Raw genomic sequence first — 19,185 nt, forward strand, 5'->3', positions numbered from 1 at the left:
CATTTATAGTTTATAACTTCGTAATGTAGTCCTCATAGGGTTGAAAATTACGGTTTTAATGTGGTGATTTTGGTTTTAATTGCGGGTGTCTACAGGTGGGTGAAGTGAGTACTTTTTTTGGAAGTTTTTTTTTTAGTTTTTCCGGGTTTTCTTCCACTGTATGAGAAATTTAATCAAGATTTTTTTTTCTATATATAGCCCTTACTATTTTACACAACTTTTATTTGGAACGTTTTTTTCTAGGTCTAATAGGTTTTATGAAAAAAATTATAAAATGTGAATTTTTTTAATTGTCCTGGCTACAAACCCAAAAAATGCCAATAACCTCTTTGTCATTCGATTTTGAAAAAAATGTCTAAAACTCTTTTCTATTTGGATTTGAAAAATGGATCCATTGCAAAAATAAACAATTTAAAAATTTCCATACGTTTTGAGATAATCGACTATTTTTGATTAGACGTTTTTCATGATTTTCGACCACTGTATTAAGAATAAGTCAAAAATTATTTTTGTTTGCTAATTTTAGCTAAATTTAGTCCTTACTAATTTACACAACTTTCATTAAGAACTTTTTTTTCATAGTCTCATAGGTTTTCTGGAAATCAGGGATGAATGGAAAAAAAATGTTGCCAAAAAAATTGATGATTTCCGCCCACTGTGTGGAATTCGAAGAAAAAAAGTTCACATTTTTTTTATTCATTTTTTTGTTATAGCACTATTTTATTATTTGTTTACCAAAAATAAAAAAAAAATAAATTTAATAAATTTTGAAAATTTTCCAGGCGCTCCTCCTGATCAAAGAACCAAAAAAATGCCTATAACTTCTTTATTATTCAATTTTGGAAAAAATGTGTAGAATATTTTTTTGTTTGCCCTCAAAAAATCCATCCACCGCAAAAATAAAAAAATCAAAATTTCCCATACATTTTTAAATAATTAACTTTTTTTCAATTACAGGTTTACATGGTTTTCTCCCACTCTATGGGAAATAAATCAAAAATTATTTTTCTTAAATATAGCCCTTACTATTCCACATAACTTTTATTTAAAACATTTTGTCTTTAGTCTCATAGGTTTTCTGGAAATTTTGAATTTTCCTGAAAAAAATATTCCAGACATTTCTGACCAAAAAAAAAACAAAAAATGCCAATAACTTCTTTACTGTTTAATTCTAGGGAAAATGTGTAGAATACTTTTTTGCTTGCACTTAAAAGAGTCATCCATTGCAAAAATAAAAAATTTAAAATTTCCCATACATTTTGAGATACATGCCTGTTTTTGATTAAACGTTTTTCATGATTTTCTCCCACTGTAAGGGAAACAAGCCAAAAATTATTTTTGCTAAATATAGTCCTCACCGATTCACACAACTTTTATTTAATTAATATTTCTCAAAATCCTATAGATATTGCGTAAAAAAATAAAATGCTATCTTAAGCTTTAAAAACAAAATCCCGTTTACACGTCATTAAAAACCGTATTACAACAATAACAATAATATTCTTTAATCAGTTTTCCTTGACATATTACTATTGTAGCCCAAACAAGTTTTTTCGGTACTCTTGTAAGCACCGATGTTGTTACTCTTGAAAGAAGAAATTGAATCAATAAATAATTATTGTTTTGTGTAGAGCATATAATTATATGTAATTGGGTCGTCATTTGTTCATTTTTTTCTTCGAAGATAACTCGCAGTATTTAATAATAATAATTCGAATATTGTAGGAAGCCTTTTAAGGAAAAAAATCTCGTTGCAACTTTGGAAATCTCTGACAAGCTGGCAACACCGCACTATTTGTTATAATATAGAGCAATAGTTTGAACACTATAATAGTGCATTATTATTAACAATAACCCTTAATATATTTAATTATAGTCGTTTTGATTGTTTAAAGACTCATTTATTATGTAAAACATGGGATCGATCAAAAGCGTGACGTAATTATTACACTAATAATTAAAAACGATCCGGCAACGTCGGCCTTTTCTCCTTTGACACATGTCATGTGTCGCCATGACATGTAACACTTAACCTCACTTTTCGTTTATTTTGATTTGTTGATGTGACAAAACAACACGTTTCCGCAATAAAAACACAGAAAATGACCACGAAAACCCTTACAGAAGACGAACTGTTCGCTGACATAGAAGACGAACACTCAGAACCACTTAACCACATGGACAAGTTACAAATTCAAGACTGTCAAGAAGAATATTACGATGATGATGATGATGAGCACTATTATGAAGAAGACTATACTCAAGAGGACTATTCCATACAAAACTCACGCACCCACACCAACCAGCAACAGCAATCGAACAAAATAAGCAACTTCCAACCCTCCGACAACTTATTTAAGAAGTACTCGAACAAAATCAATGTGGAGAAATACGAAGTGTCTTCCTTGCCCAATCATGCCGTAAGTCACTTAATAATGAACGAGAAAAAGATGGAAAACGAGAGACGCAGAACGAAAGACAAACATGACAGAGCTACAGCGGAACAAGTGATGGATCCTCGCACCAGAATGATTTTATTTAAGTTATTAAACAGGAACATCATTAGTGAGGTGAATGGATGCATATCGACTGGTAAGGAGGCAAACGTGTACCATGCCTCGACAAAAACAGGCCGTGACTATGCGATAAAAATTTACAAAACTTCCATTTTGGTGTTTAAAGATCGAGATAAGTATGTCACTGGGGAGTTTAGGTTTAGACACGGATACTCCAAACATAACCCAAGAAAAATGGTTAGAACCTGGGCCGAAAAAGAAATGAGAAACCTACATAGGATGTACTCGAACGGCCTAAATGTACCTGAGCCAATAATCCTCAGATCCCACGTACTTGTCATGGAATTTATTGGGAAAAATGGTTGGCCTGCCCCAAAACTGAAAGATGTCGAACTGAACCAGTCAAAAGCCAGGGAAATCTATAGGGACATAGTGATTATCATCTGGAAAATGTATAACAAGTGCAAACTGGTGCATGCCGACCTTTCTGAGTTCAACATGCTTTACCATAACGGAGAAATTTACATAATAGATGTCTCGCAGAGTGTGGAACATGACCATCCGCACGCCCTGGAATTTCTAAGGAAAGATTGCACCAATATCACCGATTATTTCAAGAAAAGAGATGTGGCCACGATGAGTTTAAAAGAACTGTTTGATTTTATAACTGACCCGTCCATTAATGAGGAAAACATGGAGGAGTGTTTGAGTAAGTTGGCTGAAAAGGCTGCCGAGAGGACTGAAACTACTTCTACCGAGCAAGTAAGTAGTGTGGCATAAATGTTGAGTTTTAAAATATTTTTTCATTGTTGATTTAAATACAGTTACAGATGGCACAGAAAAATTGGTAGTATAAAATTAAAAAGTGCTTACTGATATAATAAATTATAAACAGTTACTTGTCACCTAAGGTTAAAGGTACCTAATTGGGGGTATCTGTACTGTAGGGTACCTATCTCTTTAGTCTATTGTAAGAAAGTACAGCATCCAATCTGTACATTGTAGGATAAGTTTCCCAATTTCAGTTACATGATTTTTGTTCATATAAAAAAAAGAAAAGAGTATAAACCGAAAATAAAATATTATAGTACAATAATAAAAGCATTTGACAAAGTTTCATGCCATAAGTTGTTCATTAGTATTTAACTGAGAAAAAATTTGGATCACAGGTGACTCTTTGAGGGACATTAAGAGTGATGATATCTAACAATTCAGAACAGTTAAATGCATTGTTAACAATTTTATATGCAGTGGACTCTAATACTCTAATATAGATTGCATGTAGGAGCAATACAGGGCTCTAACACATTGAATGTCATTAAAATCCTTTAAAGGTCGACTAATTAAACTCAATAGCTTTAAAGCTTTACGCCTAATGGTATTCAAACTTAAGACCACCATCAATATACACACTCAGATCTTTAATTTCATTAACACTACCCAAGAACAATTAATGTGATATTTCTTTTTGGAAACTGTATCTAAATCATGTTGCAATTTTAAGCACTCATCAAATTCATTAATATTTATAAAAAGTCTTAAATCGTCCACATGAGAAGACATTCAAAGTATTTAATTTCTTTTTGTTAGTTCATCAACAAACAAGTCAAATAATAAAGTACTTAAATGATAGGACAGGAATAAATAGAATAGCAAGCTTCTATTACATATTACAATCACAGTCTTTTGATATGATTCACTGACATAATAACACACTTAAAGGAAATCCTTACTCTATGTGTGGTATTTGTATTTGAATTGAATCACATTACAATAACAGTTTATTTCCATCAGTCCTCTATTGAACAATTCGCTTTAAGTTAGGCCTTAGGATAACATAAATGGTTTTATTTAATTAGTTACTTGTGACTTCATTACAACTATGTTAAAACATAAAATTACTTTAATCTTAAAGATAGACGAAGAGGTTTTTAAGCAAGCCTACATACCCAAACGTCTCACAGAAGTGATCGACTTCGAACGCGACATAAACCAAGCAAAGTCCGGTTTAGTCGAAGATTTGGTCTATAAAACCCTCGTGGGCCTAAAGTCGGATCTGAGTGGGACGATTCAGCAACCGGAAATCCTCGAGGAACAAGTGAAAAGTGAAGGATCAGAAGACGAATCGAGTGGATCAGAAGAGGAAGAGGAGAGTAAGTTCGTGGACAGTTCCAGACCGAGACACGAGTCGTTGGACGAGAAAAAAGCGAGAAAGAAAGCGGTTAAAGAGGCCCAAGCGGAGAAGAGAAAAGTGAAAGTGAAGAAGCACATAAAGAAACAAAAAGAGCGTAAAATTAAGAAGTGATTATTATACTATAGTTGAATAGTGCACGCTGGTTTTATTTGCCCCTTATTAAACCCCTTTTAGTTGGTCATATGTTATTGGCTAATTTTTTTTCACTTTACAGTTTGAATCTGCCTATAAACCGAAAACGTTAAGAAACTGGGAAGTCCCGAAAGCGTTTCCCGTTACACCGAGACGTAGGATCGGGAAAACGCGTGTGATATCAAACGAGCGGGGTCACATTTTGCCCGACATTAAAAAAGGGAAGAAACCGCCTTGGGGGGAGTTCCTTGGCACTTGGAGTTTACCCAGAACGATCGATAAGAAAACCGGTAAGGAATTAAAATAGGCGTCAAAATGTTTTGTTTTTACCCTTAAATCCGTCCTCAGGGATTTCTTTTATATTTAGGTAGAAACAGTGTGAAATTATTTTAAATGGTTCGAAAGTTATGGCCAAAAATGTCCCCTAATGATAGAAATCTCATTAATCCAGTGTGATTTCTAAAATTAGCAAATCTGGTGCTTTTGGACCTTGATTGACAAACTTGACTATAACTAAGAGAGTTTTTGAGGTATAAAAATCGTTTGCATCTCAAATTATTTGGAAATAGATGGTTTTTAATTGCTCATAACTCTTTTTAAGAATATTCCACTTGTTTCCTAAAGTATTTGCAAGGAAAGTGAAATTTGTTTAAAAAAATTAGGCAAAAAAGTGCCCTAACCAAAACTGCTGTAATTACTCAAATAATTAACGTAGAACCACTTTTTTATTCTTAAATCCATCCTCAAGAATCTTTGTATATTAATGGAAAAAATTATAGAAATAGTTCAAGTGGTTGGCAAGTTATGGCCAAAAATGTCCGATTCACAAGTTATGGCCGATAATGATAAAAATCTCATTAATCCAGTATGAATTCGAAAATTAACAAATCTGGTGGCTTTCAGACCTTGATCGACAAAATTGACTTTAACTCAGAGAGTTTTTGAGGTACAAAAATCGTTCGCATATCAAATTATTTGGAAATAGATGGCTTTTAATTGCTTGAAACTCGTTTCAAGAATATTCCAGTTTTTTCTTAAAGCATTTGCAAGAAAAGTGAAATTTGTTTAAAAAAACTAGGTAAAAAAGTGCCCTCACCAAAACTGGCGTAACTACTTAAATAATTAACGAAGAACCACTTTTTTATTCTTAAATCCATCCTCGGGAACTTGTGTATATGAATGGAAAAAATTATGAAAATTGTTTGAGTGGTTCGCAAGTTATGGCCAAAAATGTCCGCTAATGATAAAAATCTCATTAATCCAGTGTGAATTCTAAAATTAACAAATCTGGTGCTTTTGGACCTGGATCGACAAAATTGATTCTAACTCAGAGAGTTTTTGAGGTACAAAAATCGTTCGCATATCAAATTATTTGGAAAGAAATGGCCTTTAATTGCTTATAATTCTTTTCAAGAATATTCCACTTGTTTCCTGAATTATTTGCAAGAAAAGTAAAATTTGTTTAAAAACATTAGGTAAAAAAATGCGCTAACCAAAACTGCTGTAACTACCCAAATAATTAACGTAGAACCACTTTTTTATTCTTAAATCCATCCTCAAGAACCTTTGTATATAAATGGAAAAAATTATAGAAATAGTTTAAGTGGTTCGCAAGTTATGGCCAAAAATGTCCGCTAATAACAAAAATCTCATTAATCCAGTATGAATTCGAAAATTAGCAAATCTGGTGCTTTCGGACCTTGATCGACAAAATTGACTCTAACTCAGAGAGTTCTTGAGGTACAAACATCGTTCAAACATCAAATTGTTTGGAAAGAGATGGCCTTTAATTGCTTAAAACTCTTTTCAAGAATATTCCACTTTTTCCTGAAGTATTTGCAAGAAAAGTGAAATTTGTTTTAAAAAAATAGGTAAAAAAATGCCTTAACCAAAACTACCCAATTAATTAACATAGAACCACTTTTTTATTCTTAAATCCATCCTCAGAAACTTTTGTATATGAATGAAAAAAAATTATGAGAATAATTTAAGTGGTTCGCAAGTTATGGCCAAAAATGTCTAGCTTGAGGTTTTTTAAGAAACCTTCATATAATGACATAAATTGTTTTTTTTTATATTATAAAAAATAAAAATTTCTCTTTTACTTAATTTATAGGCAATAAAAATGGGCAAAAATAATAAATAAATAAAATAAAATACAATATTAAAATCACAATATCTATAAAACTGACAAACTAAAGATTTTATAAAAATTTCCTGTTTACTGTGAAGAAGTCCATTGCATATATACTAATGGCAACAGAAAATTATATGTAGATGAACACATAAGTGATTATACTTTAAGCAAGCATAACATAAATCACACATAGAAATATAACTTGGAAACACTTGAATATTTTGCTTATAATAGTTTTGTTCTTTTTTAGCAGTACAGTTAAACAAGAGCGATAAAGACAAACGATTTTCTGCCTTAAGCAACCGTGACAAAGAAAATGAAGTGGTTCAGCATGGATTAAACAATGAACAGGTATAAAAACATCTATTTCTAGAATTTAAAAAAAAAATCGAAAATTATATATTTTTTGTCGTGAATTTTAACCATTAATTCTTTGCTTACTTACCATCCTTTTCTTTCACATTAATTAACAAGATAATTTCCCGTTTTCAGGTTCCTTATGTGCCAGGCGACTTAACCGAAGAAAAACACCGTCCGGACAGCCACGAACTCCTCGCCGAAAACCGTTTCAATGACAAACCGACGGAACCGCATCCCGGCTTTCCGAAATACCGCGACGATTTCTCTCGTAAATCCCCGGAACCTCCCAGAACCCTCGACGACCAAGTGGCAGAAGTTCTAAACAATTGCGGCAAAGACACCATGGTAACTAACTCAGAGGAGCGTAAAAAAACCGGAATTTTATCGCCAATCAGAACGGCCATCTCGAACTTCGTCTTAGCGAAGAAGTTACACAAAGAGAACCTGGAACACAACCCCTTGCCCGACACCATAACGGATTCGATCTATCGCAAGTTACAGCTGCAACGCATGCTCGAGCCAGGACTTACTTTACCAGACGAGAATTACGCTTGCGGAGTGGGTTGGAAAGGGCACCCGGGCTACGGACCTAATAAATGCACCAAACTGAAAATCTACCGTCCAAAAACCTGCGCTTTGCACCCAAAAAAGGACCATTTAGACGACAGACCTAGCAGCGTGGGCAGCTTCGAACGCAAATGGCGTTTTATACGACAAAACAAAGTCAATCCGATAGACCTAGCGATTTGTTGGGACTTATGCCCGGAGAACGTTGCCGACGAACCGAAACCCCCCGCACACATTGACGGTTCCAATGGTTCCCAAGCCCCCGCGGTGTTTTCGTTGGTGCACACCCCCAAGGACGAGGGGGACAACGAACGGGTGCCGAAATGCGACGGGGTGCACGGCTGCGGCCCGATATTCGACCACGGGGCGAAAGCGAACCAGGAGAAAGAGTTCATCTTTGACCGACCGAAAACGTCGAAATGTAGCAGCGAGACGAGCGGCAAAAGCGAGAAAAAACGCTCGAAAAGTGCTCACGATCGACAAGAAGAGAATAAACCCGCGGGAGGAAATAGCAGCAGTTGCTCCTCCTCCTCGGCAAAAGGAAAACGCACTCACCACCGCCATAGAAGTACCCCGAACTTGAGCGAACTAAGCGGGGAAAAAAGTGAAACGCCACCCTGTAAACAACACTCCTGTAAAAAGTTGGGGAAGCGCTTATGTGTCGCATGCGAATTAAATAAATTACCGAGGGAGCAGGGCGCAAAGCAGAAAACCGAATACAAGATGGCGTTCAAGGCGGGCGTGCCTCAAAAATTTAACGTAAGTAGGAAGTCTAGATGCAAAGTTGTAAATGTACCTAAACCCAAAGTGCCGTATAGACGTTTGACGTATGACATAAGAAGTTTAGCGCCACCTTTTTATTTGCAGAGGGAGAAACGCGAGGATTACCCGGAACATTGGCGTCTGGCCACCGTCTACCAACACTCGTATAAACCGCCGCATTTGAGAAAACGTTCTTTACTACAAACTGTTTATAAATAGATCTGAGAAGGATGGTTTTTAAAATCCACGATATCACAAACATCTCATGTCACAGTATCACAACATTTTTGTGATACTGTCGATCTTGAGCGTTTGTTTTGAGTGGGATTGTAAAGTGAAAGAAGCTCGCTTAGCGGTGGTTCCCTTTGTTTTTCTTCTGTATAAAAACGTGTTAGTTGCTTACATTTATACCGTTTATATGAGTAGAATATGAACCTTAATGTAGTTTTATTTTATACGAAAACTCCCAGATGTCCCACTTTCCAACTGCCTAAGCAATTTTATGTAATCGAATGTAACCGATACCAATAAGATCTGAAAACTATAAATTATATTAAATAGTAAGAAAATATAGTTAATGGGTACAAAAATAAATTTAAAGGTCATGTTAAATTTTTTCCCTATTTGACCTATCGGCAACGTCGAAAATTTTGTGTCAAAATTTCTTTCATAGTTGCAGATCCAATAGTTCAAATACTCAATTAACAATCCTTGGAGTTGGAGATTGCTGTTTAATACAAGGGGCGATCATTTCGAAATTTTTTGTTAAATTGGTTTGTTGAACTAATTAGATTAGTTCGTTTTTGTGCTACAAAAATTCTTCATGTATGAGAATGTTGCTTAGGAATTTCCTCAACTTTGACTGAAAACTTCGTTACAATGCTTGAAATAGTTCTCGAGTTATCAATGATAAAAGTTAGACTTTTATGAAAGAAAGTGCTATGAACCAAAATTGTTGTAGCTCAGGGCATTTTAATCGTAAAACTAATTTTTTTTGCAGGAAATCGAACCTTGTGTGAATCCTATAATTAATATCTATAACCCTATAATTTATATTTGTTTTTTAGAAAATTCTGAAGAACAGTGTTTTAACAAACAAGTTACCGTAGAATCGGGCTTTTTGAGGTTTTTGAGCGATATCTATAAGACAAAAGTAAGCTTGATCAATTTTGTAATGGCGTTGGAAAGACCTATGATAGATAGATAGGTATCTATTTCTTATATTTGACTAACGGCTTCCGCTTCTGGGAGCCGTAAAAAAATTTTTTTAGGGCCTTCTCAAATTGCCCCATAGGGTGGGGCTTTTTGAGAATATGGCTTAAACTTGCATAAATCATCATTTATCCAGTGAAGGGGATATTTGGAAAACGAAAAAACATTTTTAAAAAAATAAAAAACATGTTAACATATAAAAAAAATATACAAAACAAAAAATATTTCTTGCAACATTGCAAATTACAATTGAAATATGTAAACAAAAAAAACATAAAGTAGATAACTCTAAAAAATGATCAAACAAAAAAAAAAACAACTTAAAAATAACTCTGGTTTGAAGGTAACAAAGGTTTCTTGAAGGTTACAAACAGTGGTAACTATATGTTTATTTTATGTTTAGTTCTGAAAGATTATCCGAAAAGGTAAAAAATTGCCTGGTCCCTGAACCTTCAATCTTAGGAGGGCTAAGTATCATGATAATCATTTCGGTTGTTACCTCGTCTTCATCTAACTTAGAAGGAGATAAAAATCTTTCCGTTTAGCAGTGTAACGGATTTTATTTGTCCTATATAACATTGGCTTGAAATTGTTGCCGTGTATCGAACAATACCCAATCATTGACCTTTAGATTACTAAAGTTTATAAAAGGATGGCCATCATCGTCACTTATTTCTTGCTGATTTTCATCATCATGTTCTTCTGGTTGGATTTCTTTATCAGGTTTTTTCAAATTAAAACAGGGAAAGTCTTCATCGTCAATATTTTGTAGCTGGTCTTCTTCATCATCTGATGATTCGCATGAACTTATTTCAGAAACATTTCTACTAGTAGACGGGTACAAATCAGATGTAGAAACACTTTTTCCTGCTTCTACAGTAAGCTTCTTGCGACGCGGTGCTTTACACTGCTCACAACTACCCATACGCATTTCTTTTAGGACATCAGACTCTCTTGTATATACAGACCACCTTCTACTAATACACATAATTTTCTTTCGGATCTCGAAACTTTCTTTACAGATTCATTTACCAGTCAGATTGACATTATGTTAGGGGATATAAATTTGAACCTTCTTGATGAAAACAATAATGAAATTATTACATACCAGGCTATTCTGAACCACTTCGGTTTTATTTCTACCATAAACTCAGCCACTAGGGTTACAACTGACTCATCTAGTTGTCTGGATCATATATTCTTGAGAAGAAAAAATGGTTCTAAGATTAATTGTTCTTCCTTTGTCATTCAATCTGCCATAACTGACCATTTTCCCACCATGTTGCATATTACTGATACAGTTGGGTTGCAAAAAAACAAGGAGGAGGTAAATTCTTATACAGTTAGAATAAATTATACCATATTAACAAATTTTATACATAATCAAAATTTTGAAAGCATTTTTAACAATGATGATCCAGAACTAGCATTGGAAATTTTATACAGTACTATTACACAAGCATTAAATCATTCAAAAACCCAAAAATTATGTCAAAATAAGTATAAAAAAATAAAACCATGGATCACAATTGGTATAATTAATAGTATCAAAAAGAGGGACAAAATGAAAAAAACACTACTAATTCATAACAATTTAGAAAACAAAACTGCCTTTAATAGTTACCGTAATACCTTGTGCACGTTAATCAAGAAATGTAAACAGGATTATTACAAAGCCAAAATCGAGTCTAGTGGTACTGACCTAAAAAAAATATATAAGATAATAAATGAAGTAACAGATTCAAACAGTAACCAAGATTTTAAGTTTAACGTAACTAACAATAATTCTAGTTTTATTAATAAGTTGGATATGGCAAATTTTTGCAACAAATATTTTGTTGATGTCGGTTACAATATGTATAATAAAATTAAAAATCCTCCAGATTCCCTGCAAATAAAACCATCCACACAGGCTTCAATGTTTCTAAGACCTACTAATAAGAATGAAATTATCAAACAAATTGCTTCTTTAAAAAATTCCTCTGCACCCGGAATTGATGGTATTACAACCGATATTATAAAACATATTCATATCTATATTTCTTCCCCTCTCGCACACATTATAAATTTAATTTTTCAAACTGTAAAGGTCCCAAAAAAATTTAAGCAAGCCATAGTAAAACCTATTCACAAGGCAGGTGATAAATCAAATATAAATAATTATAGACCCATAAGTATAATGAACATTTTTTCTAAAGTCTTTGAGAAATGCCTTAAGGACCGCCTGGTGGAATTTTTTAATCAAAACAATATAATTTCTAAGAACCAATTTGGTTTCCAGAGTGGCCTCAGCACAACCGATGCAGTTTGTGTGCTTTGTGAGCAAATAACAGACCATTTGGATGGTGGCAGAAAGTGTCTTACGGTCTTCCTAGACCTAGCCAAGGCATTCGACACGGTCCCTCATAACAAATTGCTCCAAGTCCTAGAATCCTATGGGATAAGGGGAACCGTGTTAGACGTTTTTGATGATTATTTGATGGATCGAGAGCAATCCGTCAAAGTTGAAAATACTATAAGTGAACCCCTTCAAATTAAAATGGGCATCCCTCAGGGGACTGTTCTGGGTCCAATTTTATTTGTAGCATATGTAAATTCCTTAACCAATATGTCAATACAAAACGGTAGTACTATCTCTTATGCTGACGACACAGCAGTAACTTTCTATGGGGAAACATGGGATTTGGTGAAGGAACATGCTATAAACGGTATAAAGAAAATAAAACACTGGCTAGACTCATTTAAATTATCATTAAATATCACTAAAACTATTTATATAGCATTTTCCCTCACAGCTGCAAACCGTCATTTAATAGTATTTACATAGATAGTCTTATGGATAAACTTCATGAAGTTCACTCTACAAAATATCTTGGAATCTATATTGACAAACACTTAAAGTGGGACCACCACATCCTTAGACTATCAAAAAATATTCGAAAACTAATATACAAGTTTTATGTGCTCAGGGAAATATTAAATAAACAACTTTTGATTTCGATTTATAAAGCAATTGTGGAATCACTACTAAGGTATGGTCTAATTCTTCGGGGTGGGATATACCAAAACACATTGACTTCTTTAAATGTAACCCAAAACTACATTTTAAAAGTTATTTTCAAAAAAAACAAAAGATTTTCTACTGCATTACTTTATTCCAGAAATATTTTTGATGTACGCACATTATACTGTTGGTCGCTCTGTATATATATTCACAAGTCGAATAAATTTAAGAACTTTGTTAATCATCAGTATCAGACTAGATTAAATGTAAATAGACACTTATCAATTCCAACTGTTGCCACTACTATGAAATTAAAATCAATTTTTTACCACGCACCCAAACTGTACAACTTATTACCACCATATATTAGACATACAAAAGCTGTCAAAAAATTTTGTAAAATATCTGGGGATTACATTTATGATCATTTACATGTATTTAAAAAACTACTTACTGTTAATTAATTTTCATATTTCATAGCTTTAGGCATTCATACATGATCGTGAAGGATTTTTGTTTTCTAATGTTTAATTATTTATTGGGTGTTAAATGGAAACTTTGCAATAGTTAGTGGATGGGACATATTTTGTTTAAATATTTATTTTTATAAAATTGTTTTTGATTTTTTTGCACATACAGGTATTTGGTTACCTAGGTCAACCTTAAAATGTACTGAGATAGATTTATAATTATTGGATTTTATTACACATACTTTGTAAAAGCTTATATGTAATATATCCGATTGATAATATATCCGATTAATATATATCCGATTATCCAAAACTGAGCTTGAAATGCTTGAATCTAAAATATTAGAATCTGTACCTGTGGTGGACGATGCAGGTAAACTTTCCTTTGGTTGCGCAGGATTTAGAGGGTGCAATCCAGTTTTGGCAAATTCGGAGATTAAATTTTGCCTTCCTTTGCCATTCTCTTCAATCTTGTTATGGAGCTGTGCAAGCAATCTAGGGAATACATCTTTTGAGAGTGTAGTCATTTTCCGCCCTTGACCTTTCTTCCACGTTGTCAGAATTTCGCGCCAATATTTCTTAAGTAGAGAATAAAATGCGACGTCTAATGACTGCATGACATGGGTCGCATTCATTGGCAAACAAATAAATGCAATATCCATTTTCTCGCACGTTTTAAGGACGTCTTCGGAAAAGTGAGAAGATAAGTTGTCCCCAATGAGAGCCTAAAATGAAAATTAAATATGGGTAAAATGACTTAAACCTCTCTGTTATACCTACTCACCTTTTTTCCAGGTTTATTTTTAAAAAATGGAACTACCACAGTAAAAAACCAATTTCGAAAACAAGCGGAATCGAACCACCCGCTTTTAGCCCTATTATATCTGGCACCTTTAGGGCCTCCCTCAGTCCATGAGTCCCAAAGATGCTCACCTTTATACACTACATAAACTGGTAATATCTGGCCATCAGCAGTACCAGCATACATTAAGCTTATGGCTGTTTTTGTCGAATTTATCACTCTTTCTGGGTACCTTGATCCTCTTTTATAAATATATTTCTTAGTGCCTGCGTTGTCGGTAAGGTTTGTTTCATCATAATTTATCATTAAACTAGGATTTACCGCTAATAAAGTATCTCGGGCATTATTAAAAAAATTATCGATAACTTCTGGTGAAAGTGAAGCTCTTTTAGTTGAAATATTGGATGATAGACGGTTTGATATGAGCTTTTCGTGTCGTTTAAGAAAAGCTAATGCCCAATCTCTACCTTTTTTATCCAGGTAATTCTTCGCAAAAAGTCTTAGATCCAATATGTCAAAGGGAAATTCCCAAGCTGCCACAATATTTAGGTATTTCACAAACTGTTCCTCTTCTTCCTTGGAAAATATTGAAGGTCTTCCCGGTTTTTGAAATATATTGGTCCGCCTAGCACGTCTGCTTATGGTGGCGATGGGCACTTTGAAATGCTCGGAGGCCTTAGCCAAAGTTAACCGCCCTTTTTTTACTTCTTCTATTGCTCTGGCTAAGGCTTTCTCTGAGTAATGCCTATATGGCACGTAATTTTTGCCATAAATAAAAGAAAAAATCAACCAGTTTATGTAGTCCATGACTGGATAAGTAATTTTAAACGAGCTCGATCCAAACGTAACCGAAATAAATTTGGAGATCCATTCATCACCAAAGAGTTTAAGTTTAATGAATTTCTTAATTTACTGGATTTATCCAAGACTTTATTTAGAAATAAGACAAGTGATTGTAATAATGATAAAGTAAACTGGTTGAAAGTAATATTCAGATTTCAGAAAATACAGCCTGGTATTCTTGAATGCCGCTATGATTATTTTGGTGAATATAAAAGCATTAATATTGAAAGAAAATCGAGAGCCACTCAAAAAATTGACTATAGTACCTTGAAAATAAGTTGTACAAAACTATGCTGCCAATATCCGTTAAAAAAAAAAGAAGACCTTTTAAAGTTATGCGAAAAAGGAGTGATTCCTAATGAGTACTATGGTTGGTATAAATCGCTGCCAATAAGCACAACATTGAAGGATGTGATTCCTGAACCTGGATGTTCTGACTCAGACGGGGAGGCATTTTAGTTACATTATGTTTAACAAAATTTATTATTAGGTTTTGTATTTTTTTTTAATAAAAAAAAGGTATATTACCAAAAAAAGTTTACTAGTTTTTCAACATCAAGTTTATTTATAAAAATTAACTCATTAAGTCAGTAATTTGACAATATTTCACATAAAATGAAAACTCACTAAGTCACATTTTATATTTTTCTTTTCAATTATTGATTAACAAAATACTACTTTTTCATTATTATTTTACTGTTAGTTTTGAAATAACACACAAAACCATATTTTATTGCCGGAAACTAAAAACTACAAAATGATTTTTTCCCAAAACCACCTAAACCATCGGCATTAGTAAACAATTGATTTTTCCAGAAACTATCATTTTTGAGTTTTTGCAGCAAGCCAATGATATATTAGATGAACAACAAAAGCATTTCTTACCAGTTATTTTTAATCTACAAAAAAACTTAATTCAATTAAAGTTAACATTTAAACAGGTACTCTTTTACAGCCATCAAAATAACTAGAACTATCTTAATTTTAAATTAGAATAAAATTGTCATAGTTTAAGCTCGCCATTACTTGTAAAGGGATTTTTCAGTAAACACTTCATACAAGCAATTCAAACTGTGACTTCAGGGCCCTCGGAACACCTTATTTTTCCATTAATATTAACATTTAAACAGGTACTTTTTACAGCCATCAAAATATAGATTAGGAAGTATCTTAAGTAAAATAAAGTAACAAAACATAGACTTTTATATAACAAACAAGTTGTGAGTGTCATATCTCTTCTAATTTTATTCTCCTAAAGTAAAAATTTCATAAGAAAAGAATGAGAAAGATATTTTAGACACTCAAACTCTTAATAAGTAAATATACTAAAGAAATGATTAATTAAATGTACCCCCGAACACCTTGTAGTGCCTTACCCTTTCATTAAATTAATAATAATATCACTCAAAACAAAAATGTGCCTGGGATGAATCCCTATAAACCCATTTAAATCATTAACAAGACCCTCAACGTCCAATATAAACTGATAATTAGTGGTATTAAAAGCACTCACAAGTATTCCGGCTGGCAAAAACACTTTTGAAGTCATCAAATGATTAAAAGTGGCCGGATCCGACTGATAATACTTCCTCAAATGTTTCACCCACACCTTTCTTTGGCAATACATCATAATTAAAATCTCTTCGCACAACGGTCTCAAGATGTCTTTCAAGTGATACTCTCTACTGAATTTCTCGAAAAAAGTGTCCATTTCATCCAGGGCGGTGCTCAAAGGCAACTTGTACTGTAGCATTTGTAAAATGTCAATTTCGGCCCTGATTATCGTCTTGGCGCTATAGTTCAGACCGCAAATCTTGTACATGAACTTCTCTATCACTGGAATTTTTAGGTCGGCACCGCCCCCAAAGTATTTGCTCATAATGAAGATGATTACGCACATATCGAGGAAGGGATCCTCGATTTTTCTGCCGTATGCCTCGTTTAGATAGATGTACGTTTCTACCACGTCCACGGACATGAAAAACACCTGAATTTCTTGTTTGAACGTTTCGCAGGCCAGTTTTATTACGCTCACCACTTTTTCGTCTAGTATTGGTTTTCGGTAGGTTTCTACGGCCGCCTGCATCTCTCTGCTCCAGCCTCTCAGTAGGGAATTTTCAAAACTTTGATCCATTTTAATTTTAGTTAGGTAATAATAATAAAAGGAACTTTTGGGAAAATAATTTTTGTTTTTATAGGTTATGGGTATGGGTTTTCCTTATTGAATATGTCATCTTAACTGTCAGCTGTCATATTATTGACATTTGACATCACTTAAATCTCGCGCCAGTAATATACGGTACCTTTCTGTCGTTCCTTACATACAATTAAAAATTAATTCATACAATTATTATTGTTTATTTTTTAATTTGTTTATGATTTTAACAATGAGCTAATATTGACTGACAGGCGATAGACAAATCACAGAGGTCATTGGATTAACTCATATTTAGAGTTAAAACAAAGATCACGCTGTTGCCAAGTTACCCTTTTACATGACAATAAAAATACTGTGATTGACTAATCTGAGCTGTCCCACTGTCTAAATAAAATCTAAATTTAAATAACTTTTTCTAAAGTACTAAACTAGTATTAAGTTAATAGGTATTCCTTATATTTCACTTGGTGTATATAATGACATTAACAGGTATGATTGGATTGAGGCATTTTTAGAATAAATAAAAATTCGCGGTGTCGTCAAGTTATTTATTTGTTTGCTGGTTTGTGTTATTAGCTTTATTAATATATATTTTATTTATGACGGTAAAGCATATATGTATAACAATCAAAGCTATTTATTAGCTCTCTTTTTGATTATTTTGTGACGGATTGATATACAACTGGCAACACGGCTTACAGTTGATTCCTGTCAACGTCAAGGTGTCAAAGGCAGTCGGGATTTTGGCGCGAAAAAAAAAACACGAAAAGCGACTTTCTTAGAAACTTGTTCTATTTTTCCGAGTTTTTAAGTAATATTTTGTTGTTTAGTGTTAATAAATAGTTTTACTAAATTGTGGACTCATTTGCCTGCCTAATATAATCTATAATTGCAGCCATTAGGACAAGACATAACCTAAAATAATTGCCAAAAAAACTAAATTGTGACCTGACCCTTAATTTCTCAGCTATATTTTTTAGTTTTCTCTTAACTATACTTTGTTTTACTCATTTGACAGTCTAAAGAATTCAGTTTCAGGCAATTATCATCAAACTCTGAATGGTTAACATGAAACAGGCTCTGATGATATTCGAATGTACCTTAGGTGATCAAAAATATGAATTGTTTAATTTTTGATGCACTTTTATATATATTTAGTATAAGGATCAACCATGTTACAAAAAAATTATATAAAAAAAAAATTAATATAAATTGCTCACTATAATAACTTAGTAACTTAACTAACCATAAATATTTCTTAAAAGCCGTTTGTTAAGTATACTTTTTGTATACATATCCGTCTCCTTTACAGCTTAAACAAATTGGAGGAGTCCTCAAAATCAAATGATATTTTTGTTTCTTATATTCCCTAAGTACTGCTAGTTCTTTCCTCTCCAGACTCACTATTAGTATTCGCCGGTACAGGAGGTAAGTAGTACCTCTTAATCAAATCGTGCAGTCGAGCCACCTCACTGTCTTCCCTCTCCAGGTTTCTCACCATCTGTGTAAACTTAATTATTCCCTCTCTAGTCTCTGGAAAGCCATACAACTTAATCACTTCAATCTGGATCTCCATCACTATCGGGAAGATGTACTGCATCATTTTCAGCATTTCGTTGCCCACATTATCGCGGGCCTCTTCGATTTTTTGGTGGTTTTCCGGTTTTTGGAGGTAGTCCAGGGTTTTATTGAGGATCTCAATGGCAAGTTCGGGCGTGAGCGAGGGTATCATGTCCTGCCTAGACATTTTTTTCTTATGAAATTAACCTGAGAACTAGAAACAATATATATAATGTTTGGTAGTAAGGTTGTCAGAACAGTTAGTCAAATTTCCATTGAATTATATGGGTTTGTGTTCTTGCTTGTCATCCAGAAAATTTACCAGTATGAGATTTGACTCGCGTGTTCCTGATTTTGGGCCTCTAAGGAGGTAGTTTTAGGTTTTTTGCTTTGTTTTGATTAGAGGTTATGTTTGTTCAAAGTTTCCATTGACATATCTGTCAGATTTGACAAATGAAACTGTGGTAG

General features: G+C 33.5%; 4 protein-coding genes across 4 annotated transcripts; 2 read left to right on the top strand and 2 right to left on the bottom strand.

The window, feature by feature from the left end:
• The first annotated feature begins 2,039 nt into the window (after positions 1-2,039).
• LOC126737815 (serine/threonine-protein kinase RIO1) lies at positions 2,040-4,845 on the top strand. The gene is made up of 2 exons (XM_050442874.1): positions 2,040-3,278; positions 4,432-4,845. Exons 1-2 carry the CDS (start codon positions 2,103-2,105, stop codon positions 4,819-4,821), a joined length of 1,566 nt encoding a protein of 521 aa, XP_050298831.1. The 5' UTR covers positions 2,040-2,102; the 3' UTR covers positions 4,822-4,845.
• A 61-nt stretch (positions 4,846-4,906) lies between these two features.
• On the top strand, positions 4,907-9,102 carry LOC126737997 (uncharacterized; the record flags this gene model as incomplete). Its single annotated transcript, XM_050443151.1, has 4 exons — positions 4,907-5,132; positions 7,230-7,330; positions 7,472-8,665; positions 8,774-9,102. Coding segments are annotated over 4 exons (1,635 nt in total), but the record flags the coding sequence as incomplete, so codon positions are not given.
• A 6,621-nt stretch (positions 9,103-15,723) lies between these two features.
• LOC126737422 (uncharacterized) lies at positions 15,724-17,332 on the bottom strand. The gene has a single exon (XM_050442324.1). It carries the CDS (start codon positions 17,131-17,133, stop codon positions 16,372-16,374), a length of 762 nt encoding a protein of 253 aa, XP_050298281.1. The 5' UTR covers positions 17,134-17,332; the 3' UTR covers positions 15,724-16,371.
• Positions 17,333-18,279: 947 nt separating this feature from the next.
• Positions 18,280-19,148, bottom strand: LOC126737451 (protein C10). Its single transcript, XM_050442359.1, has one exon. The coding sequence runs from the start codon at positions 18,902-18,904 to the stop codon at positions 18,527-18,529; it is 378 nt and encodes a 125-aa protein (XP_050298316.1). The 5' UTR covers positions 18,905-19,148; the 3' UTR covers positions 18,280-18,526.
• Positions 19,149-19,185: the final 37 nt, after the last annotated feature.

The sequence above is a fragment of the Anthonomus grandis genome, chromosome 6 (genome assembly GCF_022605725.1).
Source record: "Anthonomus grandis grandis chromosome 6, icAntGran1.3, whole genome shotgun sequence".
Classification (NCBI taxonomy): Eukaryota; Metazoa; Arthropoda; class Insecta; order Coleoptera; family Curculionidae; genus Anthonomus; species Anthonomus grandis.

Coding starts and splice junctions, on each gene's coding strand:
- LOC126737422 (XM_050442324.1), bottom strand. CDS start 17,133: ATGGATCAAAGTTTTGAAAATTCCCTACTGAGAGGCTGGAGCAGAGAG.
- LOC126737815 (XM_050442874.1), top strand. CDS start 2,103: ATGACCACGAAAACCCTTACAGAAGACGAACTGTTCGCTGACATAGAA. Junction 3,279..4,431: donor AAACTACTTCTACCGAGCAA/GTAAGTAGTGTG, acceptor TTAATCTTAAAG/ATAGACGAAGAGGTTTTTAA.
- LOC126737451 (XM_050442359.1), bottom strand. CDS start 18,904: ATGTCTAGGCAGGACATGATACCCTCGCTCACGCCCGAACTTGCCATT.